At 40.9% G+C, this 27,141-nt stretch overlaps 1 protein-coding gene across 4 annotated transcripts in view; it reads right to left on the bottom strand.

Moving 5' to 3' along the window:
• Positions 1 to 861: 861 nt before the first annotated feature.
• The window catches only part of DCX (doublecortin), a 145,602-nt gene continuing 119,322 nt past the window's right edge, over positions 862 to 27,141 (bottom strand). Inside the window, exons 7-9 of one of the 4 annotated variants that reach the window (XM_069810943.1) lie at positions 25,585 to 25,722; positions 15,540 to 15,637; positions 862 to 12,920 (exon numbers count right to left, since the gene is read on the bottom strand). In XM_069810943.1, coding sequence (XP_069667044.1) covers positions 12,864 to 12,920; positions 15,540 to 15,637; positions 25,585 to 25,722 — 293 coding nt within the window. In that variant the 3' untranslated portion in view covers positions 862 to 12,863. The remainder of the gene's footprint in view (positions 12,921 to 15,539; positions 15,638 to 25,584; positions 25,723 to 27,141) is intronic. The other 3 variants (XM_069810947.1, XM_069810946.1, XM_069810948.1) reach the window with 3 other exon arrangements.

Here is a 27,141-nt window from a genome sequence, read left to right as displayed (position 1 = left end):
CCAAGTGGGGCGATGTGTTGGTAGCCCTGATGCTGTTGGCATATCATCTCTGGATCTAGAGGGCAAAGAGCACAGCCCTCTCTGGGCTGATGTGCAGTGACCACGGAGAAAAAAAGGATAAAAGGCTCCATCTGAGCATGAAACATTGGGAAGAATCTGAGCTCTTTCACAGCAGTCCGGTCTACAGCATCCCCACAGCAGGGATGGCCAGAGCTGACTCACCACACTCACGTCTAATTCTGCAGATGTGAAGCAGAAACAAACAGCAAAGTGGCTTGTACTATATAATTAAATGAGGAGGTCTAAGCCTTATTAACATTTTTCAGGGCTTACAAGGAAGAATGTTATTGTCTTCACTGTGGTTCTGACAGGGTAGCTGTAAAAGAACTTGGACCTTTTCCAGGCCTGTGTGGGAAGGCAGGACAAACACAGCATATCTCTCAAATCTCTCCAAACTTCCCAAAGCTAATGTGAGACCGTACAGGCCTTGCCCAGGCCCTGGATGCCAAGACAGAGTTCAGATGGGGGCCAGATCTTGCTATTTTGAAGCCACAGTTTTGACTGAAGTGCTGCACATAGGGAAAGAGCTGCCCTTAGCTGCACCGTATCTCCTACAGTGGGACCCACGCTGAGCTCATCCCTTTCATCAAAAGGATGGGTCTTATACAGGTTGGGCTGTTTCAATCAGGCAGATGTGGGTCTTAATTAAATCAGGGCCATTAAATTTCTTCCCCCGTCTTTTTTCTGCATTTGTGCAAGTGGGACTGATTTGGGAAAGTTGATGAATCAAAATGAATGAATACCGCTATAATTCATAAGTCATAGTCAACACATACTTGCCAAGTAAAAGCATCAGAAAGGTTTTTATCGGCCTAAATATTGAAACCAAATTTTATTTTTTGAAAATGACATTACACACATCTTGCAAATGTACATTTAGATGAGAAAACAATGAGTAACAAATATTGAGAGCAAAGCTATAAAGTGGACAGGTTCTCTGCTGCATGGCATTGCATTACAAGAATACTCAGACCTGGGATGGTTATTACAAGTAGTAAAAACAGTTCACAACACCTCACAAAAATGGAATTTTTTTCTAGAAAGTCAAATCTTCTAACAAAAGGAAATTCTGTTACGGGAGAAGAGGCATGGGGGATAGATGTGTGGATCTAGGTACATTTTGTGGTTTTGTGGCAGGGCTTTGTGAGGGGTTTTTAAGTCCATTTCTTACAAAATCTGTCTTTGTGAGTGACCCCCTCTTTTCCAAGACTTTGACTGTTTTCTGTCCTCCATTGCCAACAGAACCACAGCTACTAAACAATAAGCCCCGCATACTCAACTCAGAGCTTGGGAGTGTGGAGGAGTTGTCTACAGAACCCCTAACAACATGATTCTTATATACCATCCCCCACCCCCTTCCACTGTGTATCCAGGAAAATCAAAAAGTGTGTGCAAACTCCGCAAATCAGGGGCCGCGGGACTAGTCCCATGTAGAATAACCAGGTGTGGAAGCCACGGCCAATACACCACATGCCACATGCCTCAGCTGCAATGCATCAGCAAGATCTCATCGTTCACCAGTGACGCAAACTTCCAAAGATTTAACTTGTTCCCCAGTTCAAGCAGAGGCAACAGGTGACTGATCTCCATCTGTTTTACCTTGAAAGTTAGAGTCTAATCAAAGTGCCAAGGCAAGGCGCTGTGAGAAATAAGTTCCCCGAGAGAACCTGTTGAGAACTGCTTTTCAAACCTCATTGTATATCATTTTATTTATGCCCAAATCTATACTTTACAACCACGAGAGAGACAAAGACAGAATAAGAGAGAGGGAGAGAGAGAGAATCTTTCCAGGAGGAAAGGAAGAGCTAATTAAGAAAAGAGAGGTACAGGACCATGCATTTACTCTCAAAAGCTTGTTCACGAGCAAGCTAACATTTCTAACACTACAACCACTCATCTACATCTGTTTGCTAAGTAACTGAGTTCTACCTACAACTAGGGAGCAGAAGGGGTTTTTTCTTTTCTTCCCCCTCCCTTTAAAACGTCAATAAAAATGTTTTCTGTACAAGTTGAATGGCACAAAAGGTGGTTAAAATGCTAAATAACTCACCACAAATGGAGAATGCAAAATTAGTTCAAAACATGCATGGACTGTGTACAGGTAAGCAAGGAATCATTGGCATAAAGCTGCAATATATTACAAGATGATACAGTTGAGATCTTTTGGAATAACCTCTGCTTGTTCTGTCCCTTTAAGAGAACTTCACATAAAAATTCAGTGTAAAGGGAACTCAAGGTATGTATCCAAGCAGAAAGTTAACTATGGGCAACATTATTTGTCTGAAGAGAAAAGCATTTCCCCTCCCCTTCCACACACTCCCCCAAGGTACAAAAGTCAACTTGATTAACATTGCTGCAGGCTTGCCAAAAAGAAAGTTAGATAGATCTGTTTTAGGAGAACGAAAGCACCATTTAAATTAATAGCTCTTTGTACAATGTCATTAATTAAATACCTTATTATTTAAACAAAAACAAACTGAAATTTACCAATCCCAACACAATAACAACTGAACCCTTACCACCCACGAGTCCTCCAAGGTTATGTACACAGAGTTTAAAGTATACCAGCTAAACTTTAAACCTGGCCGCCCCTCCAACCCCCACCCACTGAATGACAATAGAAAATACATCGTGGCCTCTCAGTTATATTATATTGCAGCTTTGTTATTAATGATGAAATCATACAAACTCAATGAATGACCTAAGACAGTAATCCATGATCAGGTTCCAGTTCAGCTGCATATCTCCCTCCCTCAACACAACTGGTCGGCAGATTAGCAGCTCAGAGAGAGCCGCAGAGCGCAGGGCCGTGAGCGAAGGCAGTTCCTGCTCTTCAAAGAGTAGCGTGAAGAACTCAGGCTTGTGCGATGAGAGCCGCTAACCCTAGCTTGTGATTATATTTGTGATTAAGAAAATAGGCAAAGGCTAGTAACAGCAAAGTCAGCAAGCTGATACTCCTTTCCTGTGCTTCTAGACTAGACAGTGTCATAAAATACAGAGTATCATGGAGGGGAATGTGTCGTCATTTCAGAGAATAGAAGGAGATTTGGCTAGACAGGTTTCCTCTTTCTAAAAGACCCTGGGTGTCTTCTAAGTTGATAATCGCAGCTGTACTAGTACTGCCACAGTGATAAAGCTGCCTGGATCACACATCATTTAAATAAGAAGCAAACTAACAACAATTTTACATGTCAGAATTCAGCATGTAATTATAACTCACAGGCTTTCTTGTTCTTACATTCAATACTTCTGCTTCACCTTATCTATAAACACCAATTAGCAGTGCAATTAATTCCCTAGACATTCTTCTTTTTAAGGAGACGCATCATTAGACATCACTCTAAATCTGGAAAAAGCTCTTCTGTTGTGAAGGGGGGGGGGGGGGGGAACCCAAACCAAAAGAAAAAAAGCTGTGAGTTCTGCAACCCCTCGGTGACTGTGCGGTCAGCATGAGAGGGAGACAGAATATCACTACATTTCAACTGCCACCTGCAAAGGGAAGCAAATTAAAAAACCATCCATATCTGCTGTGTGATGGTTGGAAGCAGACAGAGAAAAGCAACCGTGCTGGAATTTAAAAACAAAACCAAAACAAAACAAACTCAAAAACACAACCCCCAAAAACAAACAACAACAAAAAAACCCCACTAAATGTTTCACAGGGATTCTCTGAAGGTAAAATTCTTCAAGAACTGGGCCTGGACCCCAGCTCGGGGTCCATTTGGTCCATTACAGACATTTCCTAAGTTTGACTCTGCACATGGTTTTCTCAGAACCAGGTTCAGAACCAGGGTTTGGTTCAGGTCCACCCTGACCAAGTGCCACCAACGTGTTTCATTCTGACTGCACATGCCAGGTAAATCACTTTGCTCTGCAACAACCCCGCTGTTCAAATGTGACTCAAATTAATCTCAATTTCCTATATATAACCATTGCAAATAGAAATGGAAGAACCAGCTCGGATAAAAACCAAAAGCAGCCTTGAGTTTAGACAAGTCACCTGAAATGAACTGAACCTTCCTTTTTATGTTCAGAGACATTTGGTAATACTTTTCTCGAAAAAACCAAGCCAACCATAAACTTCTATTCTGCTTGGTACTAGCTGGGACTAGGGTAGAAAAATACTGGAAGAAATAGAAATGCTATTTCTAGTTCCATAAACCTGCTGTGCTCAGGGCATGTCTATTGGTAGACTGAAGTGAGATAAAGCCAACACTCTTTAGAACCAGAAAATACAGAGGAGACCCTGATTTGCTATGGTTCCTTGTTTCATTTTAAATTCTAAAAGTTTGAAGATATTTCAACAAAGAAAACTATTTCAGCTTTATCATTAACTATAATAAAACTATACAAAATATCTCCCATATATAACTTGCTATTAGAGGTTCATACAAGAGATCACCTTATAGCTGGGGTCAATGAGGTTTTCTCTGCAAAGTCTGCAGCTGTCACCCAGGAAACTGAATCTGCACTTAAGTAATCAATCACACAAGAATTATTGACAGTAATCAATCTTTGAAATAGGAGACCACCCTTGGACCAAATGGATTCAGCTCCCTTAATTACAGAGGAGCTTCTGCCTGTTTAAAGCAGCGGAGAATTAGGTGTATTGGGTTTCACTTGTGTTATATTGAGCATCTGAGAATCTACAAAAACAAAGAGGTGCAATCTTTATGCAAAAAAAAAAAAAATATCTGAGACTACACATCTAAACACATTTTTTTTGCTAAGTCAGTTGTTTTGCCTTTTAGGATTAAATTCACAAGCACTATAACTGAACTGAATTTAGAAAAAAGATAAAAAAGATCTCATGAGAAAACCAGTGTTAAACACAGATCCCCTTGTTCAGCACGGACTTCCCATTGATTTATTGAATGCAGCAGCTCTCACATATGTGGCTAGGCATTTCATGGACAAGATCATCATCAGCCCCTCAGCCTGCACAGCAAATCAAGGTAACCTCCTCCAGGAGCCTGTCTTGGCTTTTCACCCTGATGCTGGTGGGTTGCTACTTTTTCCAGAGTTTGCTGAGCTCCATGGGAAGGGATGGAAGGTTCAGAGGTGCCCTCATTATTCTCTTGCACATGTCTTGCAATTCCCCAGTGTGCCAGGGCTGTCCTTCTCCATGCCAGGGCATGCTGATGAATTTCTATTTCTGATTGATCTCATAGGGAGGAATAAAAATAAAACCAAACCACAGGTCGGTGCTGTCATTCAGCAAAGGGCTGGATCTTTTACAGATCATCCCTTTTAGGGATGACACGTGCTGGCAGGAGAGTAAAACAGGAGCAGGGGAGGAACTTCAAACCAAGTTCTCCTGCCTGCGGCCAAGTGTGACCTTATTTCTGCCATCGGGAGTGGGGGACACACTGTTGTGGCAGATAGCCTGCATCCTGGCTTAGATACCTGCAGGGGCAATAACTCTCTCAACATGCAGCCAGGAAGCCCTGCTGCTTTTCTGTCCAGAACCAAGCTGTAGATCCTCAGCTAGCCCCAGGCTCCCCTTTTGTTTGTCCCTGGAATTTCTTGGCTTTTGTCTTTTATTATTCCCACACTTCAATGGCACTGACATTTCCAGTGCTCTGCCTCATGCTCTCCCTTCCATTTGATTTTCTGTGAAGTTCAAGCTCATTTCATGACTCAGTAAATATCTCCTAACAAATGTCCCCTACCATTCCTCTTCGAAACAAGTCTTTTTCCTTTGTTTCCCATGACACTGGCCACCATGGCATCTTTCTCTAATGATGCCAACTTTCTTTTTTCAGCTGACAGACTCTTAATTACTGCAAAGATTTGTTAATTCCCTTTGGACATCCTCCTCCTTCAGTTGTTTGAGTCATAAACTGTCAGACCTAGGGAAGCTCTAAACCGGCTCAAGAGTCCTGACTTAAGTTCATTGAGATATAGAGCAAGAGCCAGAATAGGTTAGTTCAACTAAGTGCATTAAGTGATGAAACTGAAAGGCAACTCTTTCCCATGAAGCCATCTGGCCATGAACACTTTCTAAACAAGAAAGCTTTCAACAACAGGCCCACTGTTTTCTTGGTAGAAGGCCACTGAAATCATTAGACTTATTCATCGTTTACAAATACAAGGCCCACATTTTGAATGGTAACATGAATTGCCCCCGATATGTACACGTACATGTAACAAAAAGAAGGGCAGCAGGGGTCTGTGTTCAGGACAGAGGTGGCAACTCCAGATGAGAGAATTGGGTTGCTGGATGTGGATATGGTCTCGCTCTCAGGGTTGTTGCTGGCTCTTCCATGGGTTTTGGGGCAACTAAAAATGATGTGTCTATCTTTCACCACAAGTGAAATAATGAAACATTTTTACAGCATAGTTTTGAGAGGGCCAGAGTTCCTGAAAAGACTTGTCAAAGACAATGGACCATAGTTTGCTTCTTCTATAAGGTTTTCAGACTTTGCAAAGTAATTAATAAATCTTAAGAGCAAGCTCTTCCATAGCTCTGTATCAGCCTATCTCAATGCACCTTACAGATGGAGGTAGGTATTGTGATCAGCTCTTTATGCATTGGGACACCATGGCACAAGGAGAACTGATCTGTCCGCAATTATGCCAAAGACCAATAAGCTCCGAAATCCCAATGGCTCTGAAATCCCACTGCTGAATCCACTAGGTTTGATTCTTATTTGCTCAGAAGCTCATTTATTGCCTGAAAATTGGTGTCAGTGTTTTTAATCATCTCTAAACAGAGTGTCCTGAGGGATGGATAGTGGTCTGTGACCCCAAAGCTCTGCATTTTCACCTGCAGATGTAGTACCCATACCCTACTTTGCAACTGGGATTCTGTCAGAGCAGCTGTGCAATGGTATTGCTGAAAAAAAGCCTTTCCGTCTACCCACTTACAATCTCTGAGCATCTCCCCTCTCCCTATTAAAATATGTTTTTTGTCAGCTTGGCACCAGACCTTCAGACAAATATCAAATGACTAGATCTGTTCCAGAGGAAAGAAAACAAAACAAAAAGAGGGCTCTATACATATTGCTAGCCCCAGCCTTTCACCTGGAGGCACCCGCAATGAGAGATGCCAGATCTCAAGCCAGGAGCAAAGAAGGAGGGTGAAGAATATCTGAATGACAGAATCGATAACCAATGCAGCAGAACCCAGCCCAGTTCACTCCACAATCAGTGAGGAGTGGCTGCACTGTGAGACACAAGACTCGGCTTTAACATTTCCTGAGATACCATGGAGAGGCCTGCTCAGATTCATACAGATGGGACAGAGGCATCAGCCAGAAGAAATCTGTGATTCTGGCTGAATAAATGCAAGATGGGCTAAATATCTCAAGAATCAAAGTCTGTCCTGTCCCCTTTTGTCAAGACCATTTTTACGTAGGCCTTGTTGGGCACATGTATAGTCCCACTTCTGAAGCCCAAAGCGTGTTGGAAGGCACTTAAAGTCTTAACCTTCTTGGTCTCGTTACACCAAGGTGGTATTTCAGCTGGATCTCTTCTAGGTGTCTTGTGCAAAGCACTAACCCTGTTGCATGGACTGACCTCACTCTTTATCTAGATAGACAGAAGATCTTCATCTTGTGCCATCCATTTGCTTCTACAAAGAACCTCACCAGTCCCAAATACTGTTCCAGCCTGCTTCCATCAGCAAGCAGAAAAATAACTTTGAGCCTAAATCACCACTAGAAAAAAGAAGCTGTTTTGTTCTGTCTTGGTCATGATCAGCACCTTGTGTGTGGTAAATGCACCTCTATATAGCTTTTCTCTGGTTGTGGATTGTCTTAGCTTGAGGAGACACTTTCTGGACTAATTTTATACCTACTTTACTTGGCTATTTTTTCTTCCTTTCTCCAAAAATTATTCTGCCTCTACTATAGTAAAAGACAACTCTCCAATTGCCTTGAAAGGATGTGGTGTACCACTGAAGTCAATGACAAAATACACTCACGTGCTCTCACTGCAATAAAGGAGTCTCATACTGTAAAGTCCATACCGTGCCCCTGCAGAGAGGATGCAACTTCCAGGGATGGCTGTCACTGGAACAGCATCTGTGTAGGGGTTCAGCATGATATTACAGAGCAATTTCACAAGGTGTTCTGTGAAGCAGCAAAAAGACCAGCACTGACCTCAAAGGCATGAAAAAACAAATGCAAGGCATCCTAGAAAACGTCATCAGTATCCCTATGGATAAGGGCAAACTAACACTTTATGCCATTATTTCCTATTAAAAATGCCTGGGTGTAACATTGTTTTGCTGTTTGCCACAATTTTTGGTCCTACCTCCCTTTTTTCCCTTCAAAAATACTGTTCAAGCAAATGAGAGAGGAATAACAGCTAGACTGCATGTGTGATTTTTTGCATGCGTATGTGTGTGTTAGCTAAATGTGAAAGAGATGTGGCAGTTTTTTCTAAGCAGAATTATTTTTCTGTTGTCTATGAAGATAACACAATTAGTGTTTCTAGCTCCCAAGATTGTAAATAATGCGCAGATACAAGAAACACAGACAATGGTAGGCAAAAGCTATTTCCATCTCCCATTGCAGAGTGGACCAAGGTAAAATCCCATTACCAAACTCTTTCAAAATTACTTCGAGGTGTAGAGTCTTGGTTGCCTATTTAGCTGGTGGAACTGACCTAGCTCCAAATCTTATACTAGATGAGGCTTTAACCCAGAAACTTCAGGATTATAAATGCTTTACAAGTGACAGAAATCCTAAGACTGAAGATTTTGCTGCATTGCCCTGATCTTCTACAGTCAAGACCATCACTGGAATGTACGAATACTAAATACATCAGTCTATACTTGGAGGATTGCTCTAATTCCTTCCTAATGATTGTGTGTCTGAAACAGGTATTTTTACTGCATATGCAAATTTGCTAAAATATAATGGATACTGAATAAAGACAGATTTCAAAGAAACAAAGCCCTACTACTTTAAGAGTCTCTCCAACTTGCTTTTAAATACTTTATTGTTTTAAAACAATGTAGTCTTAGTGATTCAATTAGTCTCCAAAAACACTAAAGGCAGCCTCATGAGGCAAATTAGACAGGGTTTTTATAGCAGAATTAATATGGCAAATCCTCATATCCTGTGGAGTTTTATGTGCTTGTAAAAGTAGAAAAAAATATAAAAGGTAAACTCTGGAGTATATAGTGAAATTACTATCATCTGCTCCAGGATCTCATAGGGTCTGGAATTATTATAGTATATTGAAAGTAATTACTAATTCATTCCAGTTCAAGAAAGCTTTCTGACCAAACCCAAGCTTATCTCTTGTGAAAAATCAACAGGAGTAAAGCATGTGCTAAAAATTAAGCATGACTTTAAGTTCTTTCCTGAATCAGGGCTGTCCTTATATTTAAATGACTACGGTACGATGCTTGTGCATTGTTTCTCTTTGTATTAAAATCTATGTTAGGGATCCTACAAAGCCAAAGATAACTAGTTTTGAATGGAGGTAACATTCCACATGCATTTCTGTACAAGAACTCATGCAATATTGGCATTAATACAGACTCAACTATATGTTACAGCTGAAATACTCGCTGACTTCTCCTACTGCCCAGGCATTTCTACCTAGAAAATTGCTTTTTAAAACTTGGGAGTTTGACCTCATACCCTGTTTTCTTTGTGGCTGCTACTGGTTTGAATGGCTATTTTTCCCACTGAACAATTTTTTTTTTTTTTTCCTTCTTTTAGGCCTTTTCAAGGTGCCCCTAATTCCCTGAAGGAATTGTTGGGCTCAGCCCCACCCCAGGATGATCCTCATGCAGACAAAACTCCACTCCCAAGGGAGCACTTGCAGGATCAGATTTTAGATGTGTCACTAGGTGCAGCTCAGGAAGAAGACCTCAGTGATTCCCTAGCACTCTCCACCAGGAAGAGCATCTTCAAATAACCAAACATGACTTGTGGCCAGAAGGAAAGGAACCACTTCTCAACAGCTACCTCAACAACCATCCATCCAAAGGGTCATTCACCCCTTGGGATCCTGCTTTATCTTATACAAAGTGAACTCATGGATACTGGACGAAAGTACAACTCGGACTCCTTTCCTACCACCATCAGCTCTAGCAGTTCAGTCTGCTTATGGCTATCAAAGATTTAGGTTTTCCTGGTGGATCTGGGGTGAGTGTCCTGTACTGAATAGCAAGAGAACCTAGATGTGATTTCATGGCTGGTCTCTGGGTTTAGCAGAGACTCAGAGGAAAGGTGGCAGGACACGGTAACCCTGACTATGAGAGGAATGGCCTGCGTCACTGAAGTGACAACACCTTTGACTGGAGTCCAAGTCCATCATCTCTTACAGGCAGGGTCCTGACTACTAGTCAGGATCCCTGGAAAAGCAGAGACCTGGGGAGGGACTCTGAGATTTCCACCAACAGAACAGAGGAGAGGGTAAAAGCACGTCAAATTATCTATCCAACTAAAGCTTTTACTAAGACAAAAGCTCTGATGAATAGTGTTGTTAGCATAACCATGGCCTTCGACATCCTTATGCTTAAAAAGTCCTATTTTTTCATGACCAGTATCTACAGTAGCACCCACAGGATTAAACAGCCAAAAATTAGCACCCATAACCAAATCTGCACCCAGAATACTTCAGCACCTTCTGTTAGAGGATCTGAAAGCACTTTACAAACGTTAAGCAACATTTGGCCTCACAACCCCCAGTGAGGTAGAACAGTATTGTCCCTGTAGGGACAGATAGGCAGATTGAGGCACAGGGTTACTAAGAGACCTGCTCCCATTCAGACACTAAATTTAGCAGTGCCAAGGGCTGAATGAAGGTGTCCTGACTACTATACCTACGCTTTGTCCACGCTACCATCCTTTCCCCACAAACCTTCAACATGAGCCCTTAGCCTTTGAACTAAAACCAGGATTCTATATACAATGGGTGAAACGATCATTTAGCAGTCGCGTAGTCAGAGAGTTATTCAATTAAATGAAGTTATTTGTGGGAACGAATGATTTCTTGTGCAAAACTCTGGGTGTAAATGATCATGCACTAAGACTACTGGGTGCAAATTTGGTGCATGACAACTCTGACCCCTTGATAATTCCCAATCCTGGCCTCTCTCAGATTAATCTGTTTTTTTAAGTTGCATTATATGTATCATCACATGAACCTCTAAAGATGCAACCTGCACAGATTGTTTTATACCAGCAATGCAAGCAAACAAAATGTGGAGCGGCTTTGGGAACAACCCAGCATTTATGTAGCATCAAACATCACAACATTATAGTTCATTCTAATCACAAGGGGTTGCAAGGCAATAGGGAATAGGTATGAATGTTTAAACAAAGGCAAATAGAGCAACAAAGAAAGATTTGATTGCACAGATTTCATTTAGGTAAAGTTCTGTAATAATCAGTTTCATCGAAAGCTTATTCCTTGAGAAAGGGAGGCAATGCCAGCTAGCCTATGACAAAGCTTCAGCATAGTAAAAACCACCAGCCCTGCGTGAATAGATGAACTTTGCATTCTGTAGGAGTCATTACTGATTAATAAAAGCAAAAGATTTCTCTAAATACAGTAAGTTTGTTTTTGTCAGATAGAAGAGTTTCTTAAAATACTGGTTTTTGAACACCACAAAATTCCATTTGTTATATAAGTAGAGAATCTGGCCATAGTTAGGAATACTGAAGTGTAAAAAACCAAATACGTAGTCTTAAACATTACAAAAACTATCAAAACATTCAATATTTTGAATTGACCTTTTTTTTCCCCCTACGAGTGTCTGTTTTGGTAGTGATGACAAGTTTTCTAAACTGAGTTGTTAGTACTGTTCTGCAGTTGTTGGTTGGTTTTTTTTGTACATTTTTCTGAATGTGTTTTTTAAACAAAAGAAAATTACCAGCTTTTATAAAAAAGAAGGAGCTTGAATCCTTACTCCCAAAACACAGATACAAGGTTTTCCTTTATAAAAAGTGTATTGATTTTTTGCTATAAAAAGTGACCTATAGGGTGTCAAACCTGAAAACAAATTTTCACAGTGTTTTCAGTGTTGGCTGTTCACAAGGCATTACTGTTACAAACAGAGATAGAGAGATACCATAGGGTAGGTATAAAAATTTGTTACCAGCTAGCAGTATCTTTGGATCATATGTGAAAGGTGTTCCACTCCAGATAACTCAGCTGACTTACACTTTTTTTACTTAATCATTAAAAAAAAAAAAAAATCCCAATATTTGAATCACTATCGTACTAACCTTACTTAGCATCTTAAGCAACGATTCCTAATCTCATCCAAGCTTCTGCTGGCATATTAAGCATCAAACTAGTAAGTCATTTCCCTTCCTGCCCTCCAACAATAAAAACAATACTAGTTAGTATGCAGGTGCTAAAATCAGGGCTGCAAATGAGGAGCAGGTGAGCTGGCAAACATTGGCAGTTTGGACAGGTGGAGAGTATCATTTGCTCTACTTGAGCTTGCAAATTGGTCAGCAAGCAATCCATTTGCACACTTCCAGGGGGAGCTACTTTACTATCACTAGGAAAATTACATAGTTGCAGCAGAAGAAGAAATAATAGAAGAAAATGGGAAACGGACAGGATCATTGGCATATTGGCCCCAAATTTCTCGCAATGTCCATTTTGCATCCCTATAACTCAGAAGAATGGTATCCCTCTATCTCTATAGACTGGTAGGTGTTGATTTGTGGCACGAAGGATAAATCACAGAAAAAAAATGACATATAACTGTGTGTCCTTTGTCTGATTTGAAAGCACCAGTCACCTATCTGCTTATTTTGGCAGAAGTACTCTACTGTATCTTAAACATAGCTTGCAATATGGACATTTAGCTTCATGTCGCTTTACATGGAATCTCCCAGGGAATCAGAGTCATCCAAAGACAGAGGCAGATACAAGTCCTGTAGGAAGAAAGAAGAAAATGTTAACTCATACAATCAGCTTCCACCTTTGGTCATGTGTAAGGCAGCAGTTGAATGGTCTAGCTCTGTGCAGTTCACAGGGACAGCATGGAAAACCCATGCACTGGTTACTGAATGGGCTGACCAGTTGTCCAGGTAGTTCAAGGCTAAATCAAGGCAGGTTACTTGCACAGTGGAGCAAGAGAATCTTGGTACCAGAAGAAAGATGACTGTTCGGTGATAAGTTTGAGAAGTATTTTTTTACCGCTTCCGGATCAATGTGTCCATTATAGCACATGCACGAAAAAGGAGGACCTTTCCTTAAACAGATCTCTTTGAACCTGTCCACAATGAAGTCTTACCTTGATTTGACAGCTACCCTTAGAACAAATCTCTAGGAAAATCACATTCCATGATTTATTCTTTAAGTCATTTCTGATGAATTAAAAGGGTTAAGAAAATAATCTCAAGTTTATTATTTGGATCAAATGCTGAATGTAAAGCTCTTCCAGGGTGCCTTTCTGGGGAAACCATCTTATTCCAATTCCTTAAAGTTCTGCATGGAACTAGGTACACAAACTGGCTCAAGGGCTAAAGCTTTTCTTGGACCTTTTTGAACTCTGACCCACACACAGGTACTAACTGTGAGCAAAATGAAGAAAAGCCTAAATACACAAAGGAAATTCACAACAGTCTTGATAGAAGAAGAGGTAGAATAGGACTTTGTGGTGAACTCAACCTAAGCATTTATCATTGGAGCTTTAGGGGAAAAAAAGAAAAGTTATTACATCATAAGCAGGAAATTGCTCCTGGGAGAAAGACAATGATGCATGAATATTCCGGTATCCTAAAATGCTACATTCGTGTTTGCTGATTGGCTTAAGTTAGTGGAGAAACTCATAGATGTATTGGCTTTGCCCTCAGCAGTCACCATCTATTACAAATGTTCTAGGGGCTTCACTGGAAAGGTCATAAATCAGCCAGCTGAAAACATACATAAAACATTAAAGGTGGTAAGTTTTACTTGTCTTTACCAGGAAGCAAATCCTCATCTCCAAAGTCCTAAATGAGATAGTGTTTGGAAAGTATTTTAGGTCCTTGATGGCTGAAGAAAAGGATGCACTTTACAGCATTACTTTTGCTGAAATACACACAAGCAATTGTTGAATTCAGACTATGGGCCAGATCCTGTTCTCAATTATAAATTAATAATAAATCTGGACCCATTGTGTTAAAATTGGTGCGTTTCCTCAGACTTAGACTGAGCAGCTGAGATCAGCATGAAGTCCTCAGGAAAACATAGATTTCATTTGGATTCAAGCTATACCTTTGTTAAAGAAAGTCAGATAAAGCTGAGTAACTACAGCTTCTCCATATGTTGGCAATATTTTAAAGATCTGATTTTTGAGAAGCTGAAAGTCCACCTCAGGCTCTCCCAGTACCATTCAACCCCATGTCCAAAGGTCTGCAATCCAAAATCTTACATGGTAGAGGTATAATCCAAAGCCCATTGGACTTCTGGGCATTATTCCCATTGACTTCTCTGTGCTTTGTTCCACCATCATAACAACTGTAGTCCAGCTGCTGCTGCTACCACTCCTCACTTTGAGAAGAACCATAATCCTCAAACAAAATGAGTTCAACCCATGCAATCTATACCACAGTGGGTTACGTGTGGCTGGCTGACTGCAAAACCTCAACACTCTCAGAATTTTTTAATTACTCTGCCAGAATTTCAAGTCAATGCTTTCAAAGTCATACTTGGGCTGAGAGGTACATTCTGATTACTAAACAGAAATCCCACTGACCTCCTCTCACACTTAGATTCATGTCCAAATTCCAATTTCCATATCCAGTAAAGACTGTTGGAAGCAACACTGTGGCTATTGCAGAAATGAGAAAGCCCATGGAAATGCCAATCTGGACTCAGCGCAGAGTGGCATTGAATAACAGGAACATAAAAAGCTGTGACTGCTACTATACCTTTTAAATAAATCAATACATGAATTATCTATGAGCTGGCACAGGTTTACTGATCTCTACTAGGATGCCTTGCTACCTGTTAGACAACCTGTTTGTTACCAGGAAAAACAGCTACCGTACCAGAGCACAATTATTACACCAAATGTAAAAAATCACTTATTTCCTGTAAAACAGAGGATGGCCTTAAATAATTAAAAAAAAAAAATCCTTGAGAAGCATCACTAAAGTGATGTCTTAGAGCTTCAGTAACATTTGCATTTCTTCTGCTGTTTAATGGACCAGATTTGCCAACACTTAAGGCTTTTCAAGGGAGGATTTATATGAAGATCATATCCATCAATAACTTGTGAACGTTTTCAAATAGTGATACAAGCTCAGGGTTAAGTTATCTGTTCTGATCCATATGGATGATCTCCAGCACACAGTAATAACTCCAGTGGAAGAAACAGGCCAATGATTTGTTATTCACCATCTTGCTAGAGCTCGAACTGACAACCCTTTTAGGTAATGGGCCAAATTCTCCACTGTTTCAACATAAGGAGTTGTGCTTCCACAGAATATGGCCATGACTTAAATGTCATACAAATCTGAGTAGACTAAGGAAGAAACAGATGTAGTAAGGTATAAGAAACATAATACCTTGTGCTTACGGAGGCTCCCTGGGCTGGTAGGTGTGGAGATTGGGGACTGCTTTGATTTGGGTGTAGACAGCTGACTGCTTGAGGTCCCATTTGCTGTCAGAAAACAAGACAGAAGCTAGCAGTCAGATAAGCAAGAGGAAGATCTTTCTCCTTTGGGGAGATGGAAGGTATCCAAACATTCAACACAGAAAAGCTATAGATTATTTATGTTAGGCAGGAGAAAAAACCCAAGTGAACACCATGGCTATGCATCCAACTTAAGGTGTTCAGCTGTTCAGGATAATAGACTGTAAAATACAGTGAAATACAAAATATATTGAAGGACCAATATTTTACATTACAAATATTCACCAAATTGATCCAAAGTATACATCCCCAGAAAAACAGGAAGATAATTTCTATGTTCTCAAACAGTTTAACACAATTGAAACCACATGGCGTTTAAGGGCTTGAGTGGCTGCAGATATCCTGGGTCCTACACAAGAAATGTTAGATGTCAAATATTCACATTACAAATTAGACAAACAGCTGCCTGGAATGCCCTGGATGTAGGTAGCTGTGGCTGGGATTAAATGACCAAAAGAGCCCTCCTGAAGCCCTGGTGTAAGCCCAGGGTGGCATGTCCCTGTCCATGTCTCTGGGGAGAGGCCAGAGGTGGCTCTCCTCTTCCTCCACTGCCTGCACCAGAGAAGTGAACGCGGTCCATCAGGAAGAGGAACAGGAGAATCACATCAAGCGACAATCCTCTTGCAAAGATCAAAATCTGGCTTTTTGGGTTGCTTTGTTTGTTCCCGTTGCTTTGAAGAAAACATAGCTATTCTCCATTTAAAAAAATATGATCCATTTAAACCAAACAGCTTTTGGAAGGGTTCACTGAGGCCTTTACAGACCTGGCTTTCAGTTAAAGTGAAGGGCCCTGGGTCTATGTCAGGGCAAGGTATTTATTGGACACATTTATTGGACTAAAAAGGAATCAAAGTAAATAGCATATTATGCAGAAAAATGAAGGAAAACAAAATAGAGTAAGGAAAAATTAGCCTTTTCCTACCACTGATGTTCTTTGAAGTAAGCTAACGTCTTTGATAATTGCCAGGTGCCACAATACATATTTCATAAGGACATACTTATGCATAGTGAACTTGGTCATTCATAGGTTGTGTATCAACTCCAGGGATACAGACCCTCTTGTTACCAGGGGTTGTAAACACATAGCTCCATCAGCACAAGCAGCATTACTTGAGGGAAGGAAATTCAAACTCATGCTGGCTCTGTCCAAGTATATTATCTTTTCTGGCCTTCTCTTTTTGCAATCCAAGCAGCAGCAAGCTGGAGGCCTTATGAGCATTAAACTACATAGCCCAGTCAAGTCTACAGAAAGTGACATTTCCAAAACCTACTCCAGATGTTAACATATTCAGCACAAGCCATAAAACTAAACCCCAAGTATTTTGATTGTCATTTCCTTAAATGGCAATAGTGTTGCCAGCCCTCCAGATAACTGTACAAATCCCTACCCCTCTTAAAGAAAGCGTTTTTAATTGTGTTGATGTTTCACACAGAGAGAGAAAGACAAGCATATAATGATGCAGGCTTGTTGTCCTGCTCTCTAAGTGCCCAGTATCTCTCTATACCATTACTCTAACTGTAAAGGCACGCGCACAGGAGGATGGATGATTTCAGCATATGGGACTTATGCTTTCAATTGTAATAGCTGAATATGCAAATCTGTTACGTAAAATTAAACAAGTACTTGAGTGTCTGGAGGAGACCTAAGAAATGTATAAAGTATCATACAGTAAGATGAAGAAGGTGCGTGAGTGTTGTATTTTCAACAGCAAAACCAGCATAACTCTTGCTTCAATGCCTAAGACAGCTTCATTCCTCTTCTCTGTTATCTTCTTGTGAGAAAGAGGGGGGCAGTTAAGGTTTGTAGTATCACTGGCCCAAATGTAGAGGTCATACATGTGAATTCAAGTAAGTGTAAAGAAACATGTGCTCTAAGCCACAGGACAAAGGAGGAGCTGCTGGCATGTTAAAGCAGCTCAGACTTAACAGATTCATGGTGATGTGGGCCCTCTGTCTTCATATCCATCATTTCTATGCAGAAGGCACTATTGGGAAAGAGGGGGCTATTCATCACAGACAGCTTTTTCCCCGTTACAAATGCACCTCGCTGAGGAAATAGGTATTTCTTAAAAGGTGGTAGAAATAATGATCTATAGATAATCGGGGAACAGAGTGACCCTTCACCTCCCCATTCTACTCAGACCATTCTTTATTGGTGGGGGGAAAAAACTAGTTATGGAAACCCAGAAACTATTACACACGGATCCCTGCACTGTGACATGCCACTCTTCACTTTGCTCCAGTTCTACAAAGTAAGTGAGCTGCCCTTGAGGTTGGTGGGAAAAAAAGTAGAGTTCACTAACTATATGCCACATAATGAAGGCAATTCAGAAAAAAAGAACTTGGATCTCTTTTATGTTTTTTTTCACCAAGTGACTTTGGGTTTTTTATTAAAGAAAATGTGGGGCACAATAGTACTAATATAATCTGTATTAGCTAGAATCCATCTCTAATTTCTAAAGTGCCTCTTTCTTTCTTTATTTCCAATTGTCAGTGATCCTGAGGCAGGAAGTAATCCTTCCTAAGATGAAGAATGACACTTAACAACTCTATAAAGAACCCTAATTTCCCTTCCACAAACAGGAAGACTAGAACGGCTAACAGTCAGTGTGCAGCAAATAGATGTAATTGCTGCAGGGAAGGACAGAAATTCCCTAATACAATGAGACTTCTAAGTGCTACAGCAGGGATGTTAATATTTTATGAGCACCAACGAAAAAACAGATGTGACATCCAAATCAGAAATCCAATGAGACGGATATATATCACTACGAATACTCACAAAGAATTTTGCAGCAGGAGCAGCAACTAAGAAGCCCAGTTTAATTTTCTATATATCTGCTAATGAAGAATAGTGTTCATAATCAAACTTGCATGCATTTCTTTTGAACTCAAATGCAAGAAAATAAGAGGCAAAGAGCAGATCCCAGGTGGTGTATAACGCTGCTGCTCCACTAAAATCTGCTGATGACTTATGATAGCTAAGGATTTCACATAAGCTTGACTATTGGAAACCATTCTTTATAAGCAGCTTTCATTTGAATTCATTTGGGTTTTTTCCACCACATTATTGTCTGTGTTTTACGTCTTAATTATGGCATTGTATTTGCTTTGCAACCTCAATTTACCTTAAAGCCCCTTTGTGCATATGACACATCCTTTAATTGCATGTACACATGCACTGCCTTTTTTCATAGGATCCTTACCTCCTTCAGTGCACAAGACAATTTATACTCAGGAGATAAATCAGGCTTGTCCAGCAAGTGAGAGGGAGGATGGAGAATATAGCATCACGTCATGTCATGTCTGAGATGGCTATGAGAGATCCAGGTGAACTGAATTCTCTGCCTGTTTCTCCCACAGATATTTTAGCCAAACTTCTCTCATGCAATAGTTCCTTGAGTGTTGCTGAGGTTTGCTTGGATGACTGGGACTCTGGACCTGAATTTCCAGCAATGATAAGCACTAAGACCTGTAAATGAGGTGAGTGAGGTCCATGTTTTCAACTCACATTTCTATCTATGAACAGAATTGGAAACAGCAGGGCCCAAGGATCACAGTGAGTGCTCAAAATGTGTGCAGATATCTCTTTTTCTATCAATTTGTAAAATAATCCTTGCTCCATTGGGGTTCCCGGGGTTCTGCAGATGCGTTCCTGGTTTGAGGAGCACATGCTTGTACATCACAAGAGGGAGAGAAAGAACCATGAAACAGATGGATAGTTTTGTCTCCAGGTCAGGGTTTGAAGTGTCACCAAGAAAATAAAGAGAGGCAACAGCCAGAACAAAGACAGCATAAAGCAAATGTAGAAATAGCAGCTCATTTAGTGAGCACAAGCCATCCTGCCCTCCAGGACAAGAAGCCTGTGGGAAAAATAAAGACTCCATTGTAGCGTTAATCCAGGAGTGGAAGAATTCAGATTGCACAGGCATCCTTTGCTCAGGCACCTCCTAACTTCCAAGCACTCAGCTCTGCAGTGTTGGCACCCTTTCCTCATCACGTTTTGTGAGGGTGATCTCTCCACTGGATGCGTACGGTGGATTGTCAGCTAGCAGAACGTAAGTAAGCGCAAGTGGGATAACAAGCTGCTCTATCTTGTGTGCAATCCAAAAGACATCTGCTGCCTTTTTAACACATTCATATATAATGACCCTGGGGAGCCAGATCTGCAGTCAGGACAGACTGACGTTCTGTATCTGTTTTGCTAATTGCTGCTGGCTTGTGAATATGCTTTTGTCCCTCTATCCAAACCCTTCCATTAGAGGACTGAGAAATTAAAGTCCTGCAGCAGTGCCTCATTCCCGTTCATAGCCCCGTTCACAGGCTTCCTGCACCAAATCAAGGCAAGGCTGGGGGAAGACATTTTCAAATTTCAGCTCAGGTACCTGTGGCTCTGTACTGCGAAGGACTAAGATCATGCTGGTTTTAAAAATCATAAACTCTCCTATCACAGCACATGTATCTATACAACTGAACCCTTGTTTGTTATGTGCATTTCTGTAAGAAAAATTTGTATTTTCATAACAAAGAAGTAATGGCAAATGACATCATTATCTTCTACCCTGTATTTCTCCCCTGAGATTTAGCTCTGTCTTTTGTTTGGTTTTACTTCTTACTGGAGTGATCTGTTAAAGAAATTTTGCCAAACGTCATGCTGACCCTACCCCATTTAAATCTCATGGACTATAGCAGCAGCACAGGGACTTATCTCCTTACGCCCAGTTTTCCTTTGTCATGTTAGGAGAAGGAATTGGATGGTATACTGCAGGTATAGTTTATATATACTATACACTATAGTTTAGTCTGGATTTTATTGCTCTAAGCTATGTAATTTAGCAAAGCTGACTTCATAGAAAGAAAGACAGGAGCTAGAAATAACCATAGAAGCTTTGTAACTCCAATTCTGTGCTTTAAATTGGGATCAGATGCATTTGGGTCATGCCCAATAGAGATCTTATTTTTTAAAAGCACCAAGTCTGACAGGGACTCACAGGCTCCCTAGGAGACCTGCTTCAGTGACTAAGATGCTTAAAATTGAAAAGTGTTCCTAATATTTGATCTATATATCCCGTATTAAAGGTTAAACCAATGTCCTGTCCTCTTTTTAATACTTCGAATGCATTTGAAGAGTGTTAAATTGTCCCTTCTCAAACTTCCTCTTTTCTATGCTGAATCAGTCCATTTCATTCAACCTTTCCTCCCAAAGTTTCTGAACCCTAGGAAATTTCTTCTGGATTTTCTCTAGTTTGCCTTTGTCTTTCTTTGCATATTCAGTCCATACTAAAACACAACAACCCAAGCTCAGCTAAGGCAGGATAGAGACACCAATCCCTTCCAGTCTCAATTCACATCTGATATGTGAGAAACTAGTTCAGGTCTACTAGGTAACATTTGGGAGACAGAGAAGAGAAAGGCACTTGGATACATTCTTGTAGAGGGAGAAGTAAAATCCTGCTGTATTTTGCTAATGGCACCTTGCTGAAAGCAACATGTTGGGAGAGTTCAGTGGAGGATATAGATGAACGATTGCATCACAGCTCCCGCACCAGAGAGATAGGAAACTAAAGGATATATTGGAAGCCCAGTGGGAACTGCTGGCAAAGCAGCCAAGGCCTTCCATTCAAACTGAACCAGGAGGTGAAAACAGCCCCATGATGGAATGATAAGCACAGTGGCGGGAGGAACAGCTGGATCAACACAGAAGTACACTGGCATTGCTGAGAAGGTATATATATGGGTTGGGGGTTAATGAGAGAAGGAAGAAAGGATTCCCCTTGGGAATATAAGGACCGTGGTCTGTTACCATCTGCTTATAGCAAGACACTTCTTCATTCTTCATTCATTCTTTTCATATTCATTTAAAGGACTGTATGGTAAATAAAGAGATAAAAGTGCCATGCCAAGAAAACAGTGTTTAACATGTTTCTGTGGATTAGCTACCTCATTTTTTGAATATCCTTGGAGCTGAAGGTCTCTGGCTGCCTAGAGGGAATTGAGCTTTTCACAGCGAGGCCATGACACATCTAGGCAGGAGGCAAATTACCTCCGGCAGAAGGTAGCAATTCAACCAGTGACCTCAAATCACTGCAGCTGGGAACTGGCACTCTGTGCAGTTGCACTTCTGTGCACAGCCTTTTGTCCTGACGTTTTTTAACAAAGTAGTTTGTTTACGTGTTCGTTGTTGCTCCATGTTAATCCTTGTTATTTTGGAATGGGAGCTGACCACTTACTTAGGTGGCACACTACCAGGACTGCTGTAACAGCACAATCAAAGAATACATTACAGTTCACATCTAGCTGGTGATAGGAACAATTAAATGGCTTAGAAGCTGCTTCCTTTTCAGTGCTAGATTTACAGACTTGCTACATATATTTCCTTCTGTATTCTGCTGTCGTTCTGACTCAGAGGTGGCCCCAGAGACCACAGTCAGGAACAAAGCTTTGGGTGCCATCAGGGGAAACTGGATTCCAGCTTGTAGCACACTCTCTCTGTGGCTCTTCCAGAAAGCTAGTTATACCTGGATCTATGTTTCTTATTGAGAAGTAGATCACTAAATCCATAGCCAAAACCAGAAGGAGCAAAGGGTATCAAAGATGAATGGAGATCACCTGGCACAGAAGGCAGATCCCTATATAGAAAGCTTCCAGGCTAATAAATCAGCTCAAATGGGAATCTACACAGTCTGTGATGATGGCTAACATGGCATCAGGCCACACAGTTGTATTCATTCACCTGCATAACCTGACAGTTTACTGCAGCAGGATTGAATGTGTTAGAGAGCCTGCAGGTTGCTGGAGCAGTCTCTGATCCACGGGAGTGTAGGTGGTGGCCTTGCTAGAGTGTGGCTTGCCTCTCTTGGAAGGTCTGGAGCACATGCTGCATTCACTCTGCTGCTGGAGATATCTTTTGTCTTTGGCAATCTGTGAGACAATAGCTTTGGTTTTAGCAATATTATTCTCCAAATGCTTTCAGAATACACAAAAAGCCCCAAATAAAGAGCCTCGAAGCTCTTTCCTGTGCATGATTCCATGGGTAGGTTACAGAGCTCTGTATACAGACTGGTTATCACTGTCTTGGATGATCCATTGGGAAAGAAGGCATGAACAGCTTAAATAATGTACTCAAAGCCACGGAATGAGTCAGTGGAGGAGACTGGAATAAAACACAAGTCCTCAGGTACTCCAGCCTGTGTGGAGGATAGCAGCTGCTTGGGCACAAAGCATTTCCACAGCTTTGAATAAGAAGTGTTTTATTTATGTTGACACATAAGATCAGAAGCGTTCCTACAGTGAGTGGAAGGGAAAACGGATGCAATGTTTGCATGCTGTCAACATTACATCCTCAGAATTAGCACTAGCAAGCTCTGCCGAAGCAGTTTTTTCTGCTCTCTCTGTGCTGTAACAGTTGACTTACTACTTTTGTCCACTACCTGCTGGCAGCATCGAAGGTCTTGCCAAGGAGTGAGACACAGTTGTGCATGCACCATCTGCTTTAAGCCTTAGCTGCCTCTGTGGGCAATGCATGTGGACCACTGTCCACACATCAATCCACTGCATTCTCATTTTTGCTGTTGATAAATAATATACCATTTTCCCATATGCATTAACAGGGAAATGGAAAAATTAGGATGAGAAATGGAAGAAGATAACACCCTTTTCTGTAACTATGGTGTGCTTGTAATGAGGAGGGTTCAGACTTCTTTCACTTAAGCAGCATGGAGATTTACTTCAGAATCTGCATTTACATCAGTGCCCAGATATGTCACAAGGGCCTTTGAGACTATGGTGGAAAAAATGATACAGAAACCTACATGGAAAAGAACTGAAAAGAACAGAAACTAACAACATAGAATCAAGGAAACTCCAACTTCTGATATAACAACCATAGCAGAATGAAAGACAGCAAAGACAAAAGGTACAAATGGGTAGGAGATCAAATGCATAGCAAAAATATTTAATATCCTTGAAATAAAACTGCTTTTAAATCATTTCACAAATGAAACAGGTGAGAATTATGAAAAAAAAAAGGGTCAGATCATCTTTTATTAATCAGGCTTCATTCAGCATTCCTTGCCTTTTTAATGTGATAACTTCAAAATCCAGCTAAATGTAAATATTGACTCTTAAGCAATGTGTAAACCTCTTACTTTATTACAAATTCAAGGGACAAGAACATGAGATGGTATTCTTTTTTCTCTCTGTCCTGAGAAAACAACGGTCTTTGATTACCTTTCCAGCACTGAAAGAGTTCAGTCTTTTTTCATTCTCATTAAGCAGGACAGGCTGCCATTTTTTTCTGTATTGAAATCACAGGAAAGTACGAAAGACCCTTGTCTAGATGGATTAAAGAAACCTGATTTGTCCTTCATTACTGGCCTTAACTCCAGGAGCTGGCTATTGTTCAGCATTTCTGGTTATTTTAATCTCCTTCTGAAAGGCTTTACTAACTGTGTTCATTAAACTTCATCAGATGACTCACCATTTTGTTCCTGTGAGTCATTCAATCAGTTAAAATCAGGAACACAATAGTTGCCATTTCACATTAGACTATATGTTCATGCAATAAGTCTAGTTCTGATGGTATTTAGCACCTGATGCTTATGGAGAGGGTTTAAATGCTGTTTCACAACTGATGCATGAGCTGACTACCAGATCAGTGAATGCGAGTTGTTTGGTTTTTTTTTTTTTGGGTTTTTTTAAATGAACATATTTTCCATCATGCTTTCAAAGTACCTACGCAACCTTACCACGCATTTGGGACTGTAAAAGCTTTTTAGATTACGGCAAGCCTGGAATCTTGAAGGAAAACTCTATGAATGAAGAATCACCTTAGAGAGAAATAACTTTTTAAAAATCACAGTCTTGGCATGTACCAACCAATTTCACATTGTCTCTTTAAGTAGCTGAAGAACATCAGGAGACCCTAAAAAAATTAACTGCTTCCTGGGGAAAATCTTTCTGAATACTGTCAGGAAAATTTTATATCCAGTAATCCAGTATCTACTTATGGTCAACTGTTGTGTGGTGTTCACATGCAATATGCAATGTGTTACTGTGAAGGTGAAAAGCAATTTCTGGTTTATATCACCTGTGTTAATACTGTAGGTCACTTGAATTTAAGTTATGAAGCTTTCCTGGAATCCTGAAGTGCTTATTTGGTGATTTGGCCATTTTAGTGAAAGGCCATGTCTGGTTCTCTTTTGGAAAAAAACGGGCAGACAGATGACACACCTAGAGATCCACCCTCTCCATCATTACTCTAAAAACTATCAATTACCAAAAGTGTGATATTCAGCCCGGCCTTTAATTTATAGGCTCTGCGGCTGTCTGGGTGTGCTACACCACCAATCCAGTTGCTACTGAAGAGGGAGGGAGGCATTTCAAAGTGTGCAAGCTGCTGCAGCAAATTGGGATTCCCATTTCCTTCTCTTCTATTACTGAATGAATGTCTCAGTATCACGTCAATAACCCCGTCACCAGTTCTCCAATTGCAAGGTCAGTCATCTTCTTTAAATAATGATTAGAAGGGAACACTTCTGACCTGTACAATAATTAACATTTGCTTTTCACAGGAGGTTATTCTAAATCAGTCTGTATCTATAGGGAACATATGGGAGCACTGTGGGCCTTGATTTCCTGCCTGTTAAATGGAAACTTCTTTTAAAATTTTGTTAGGGCAGGAGGCTGTGAGGCTGTGGGTGGTATGACCTAAAGCCACAACTGCACTTAACTGACCAGAGAATTCCTCTCCAATATTTATTAAGTGCCCCTGTACACTAGCAGCAGCTCCTTGTTTTTAAAAAATGCCAAAATTTCATATGCAAACACCCAAGGTCAATGTATCCAAAGACACACAATACATGTTTTTCTCTTGAGCACAGTTAATATTCAGACACCAGAAAACAATCACTCACCGTCTTGATGGTTACCTGAATCGGCTGGAGACTTGCTCCGGCGCATGGGGGCTGGACTCTTTGCTGAGCTCTTCTGAGGGGTGGGAGATGACTTACTGCCCGTGGCCGTTGCAGGGCTCCCTTTCATCACCCGGCACTCTAAGGAAACAGACAGCAACCGTGGTTATGTCCTACCTACTCTTGCTGCCTATGGACACCAGGTATGAAACACCCATGAGCAGCTTAGTGCTTTGTCTCCAAAGAGCTGTAGAAAACATGAATGGCAAAGGAAAAGCTGGTATCTCCACATTTTCTCCAGAGCAGAAATGAGGCTTTTTAGGGGGAGGGCAAAAAGAAGAACAGCTTTGCTTGTCTCAAGGAGGTGCTGAGACAGCATACGTCAAGATCAGGCTCGCTCCCTAGCAGGGCCCATCTCCGTACCTGTGTCCTACCAAAGATTTTCTGCCCTTCCCCTTGCCTTGATTCGCACCAACTGGTGAGCACAATGTAAACGGTCAACACAGACTGAGGGAAGAATCAGGCCAGTTAATTTGCTGTAACCCTTCCTTGAAGACCTAGTAGTAGGAATGATGAGTGCAATCCATGTAGGTGCAGAAAGCCAGCAAACAGCTCATGGGATGACGTAAAGGTCTCTAAGTGGCAGATGGGACATCTGCCCCAGGAGGCTTTCACCCAGCCTGAATCAACCTCTTCTGTGGTTTCAACATGCTGCAACTTTTCAGAAGCAGAAAGCAAAGAAGACAAAATGGTTTTACAAAACACATCCTCTGTCCTGGCCACTCATCCCTTTCAGAGAGGTTTGTATAAACAAGTCTAGTAGATTTATGTACTTAAAGACATGAGCAGATGAGAACCCCAACTATGTTTTCTTAAAAAATAAATAGGCCAGGAAGAGTGGAAAATGTAAACATGATCTACAGTGTCCTGCAGAAGGGAACTGCAATACTAACAAACCTCTGTGTGTCCCAGGATTTCAGGCGTGCCAGATCTTCAAAACCAGGGTTTATTTACACTGAGAGCTAACAGAAAAAGCACTTTCCACCCCTCAAGTTATTAACTTAACCCAGTTAAGAAGAAGGCAATAAAAAAGGGATTTCCTTTTTGTCAAACGCTAACTGGTCTCACCTCATCTCCTGCAACAGATTGGCCTCACCAAGATGTGAAAAACAGGTCTTTTTTACAGACGTGAATTACATGTTCCACATACAGACAATCTTTTATGGAAAAGTTCAGTTCAGCATGCATGGGCTGGACTGAGGACTTCCTTGACTGGATTCCATAATGGGAATCAACTAAGGCAGCACATAGCTGATAAATAATTGGTCAACTGAAAACAAGTTGCCTGACCTAAATGTATGTGTTATTTATTTGTATATCAGTATACCTATGAAAATGTAAATGCCTTAAATTTTTCCCCAGGCTTTCCTCATTCTCAGACAGTCAAGAGTCGGTCTCTTCTACTTCCAGATGGTCTGCATGAGAGTTTGCTGTTGGGTCGTGCAGTACAAGAAGATGAAGAGAGGATGCCCTGTGCTCCAGGATACTGCATGGTGATAA

The sequence above is a fragment of the Haliaeetus albicilla genome, chromosome 23 (genome assembly GCF_947461875.1).
Source record: "Haliaeetus albicilla chromosome 23, bHalAlb1.1, whole genome shotgun sequence".
Classification (NCBI taxonomy): domain Eukaryota; kingdom Metazoa; phylum Chordata; class Aves; order Accipitriformes; family Accipitridae; genus Haliaeetus; species Haliaeetus albicilla.
The sequence above is the reverse complement of the archived record's forward strand: the minus strand, read 5'-3'. Positions and strand labels throughout refer to the sequence as shown.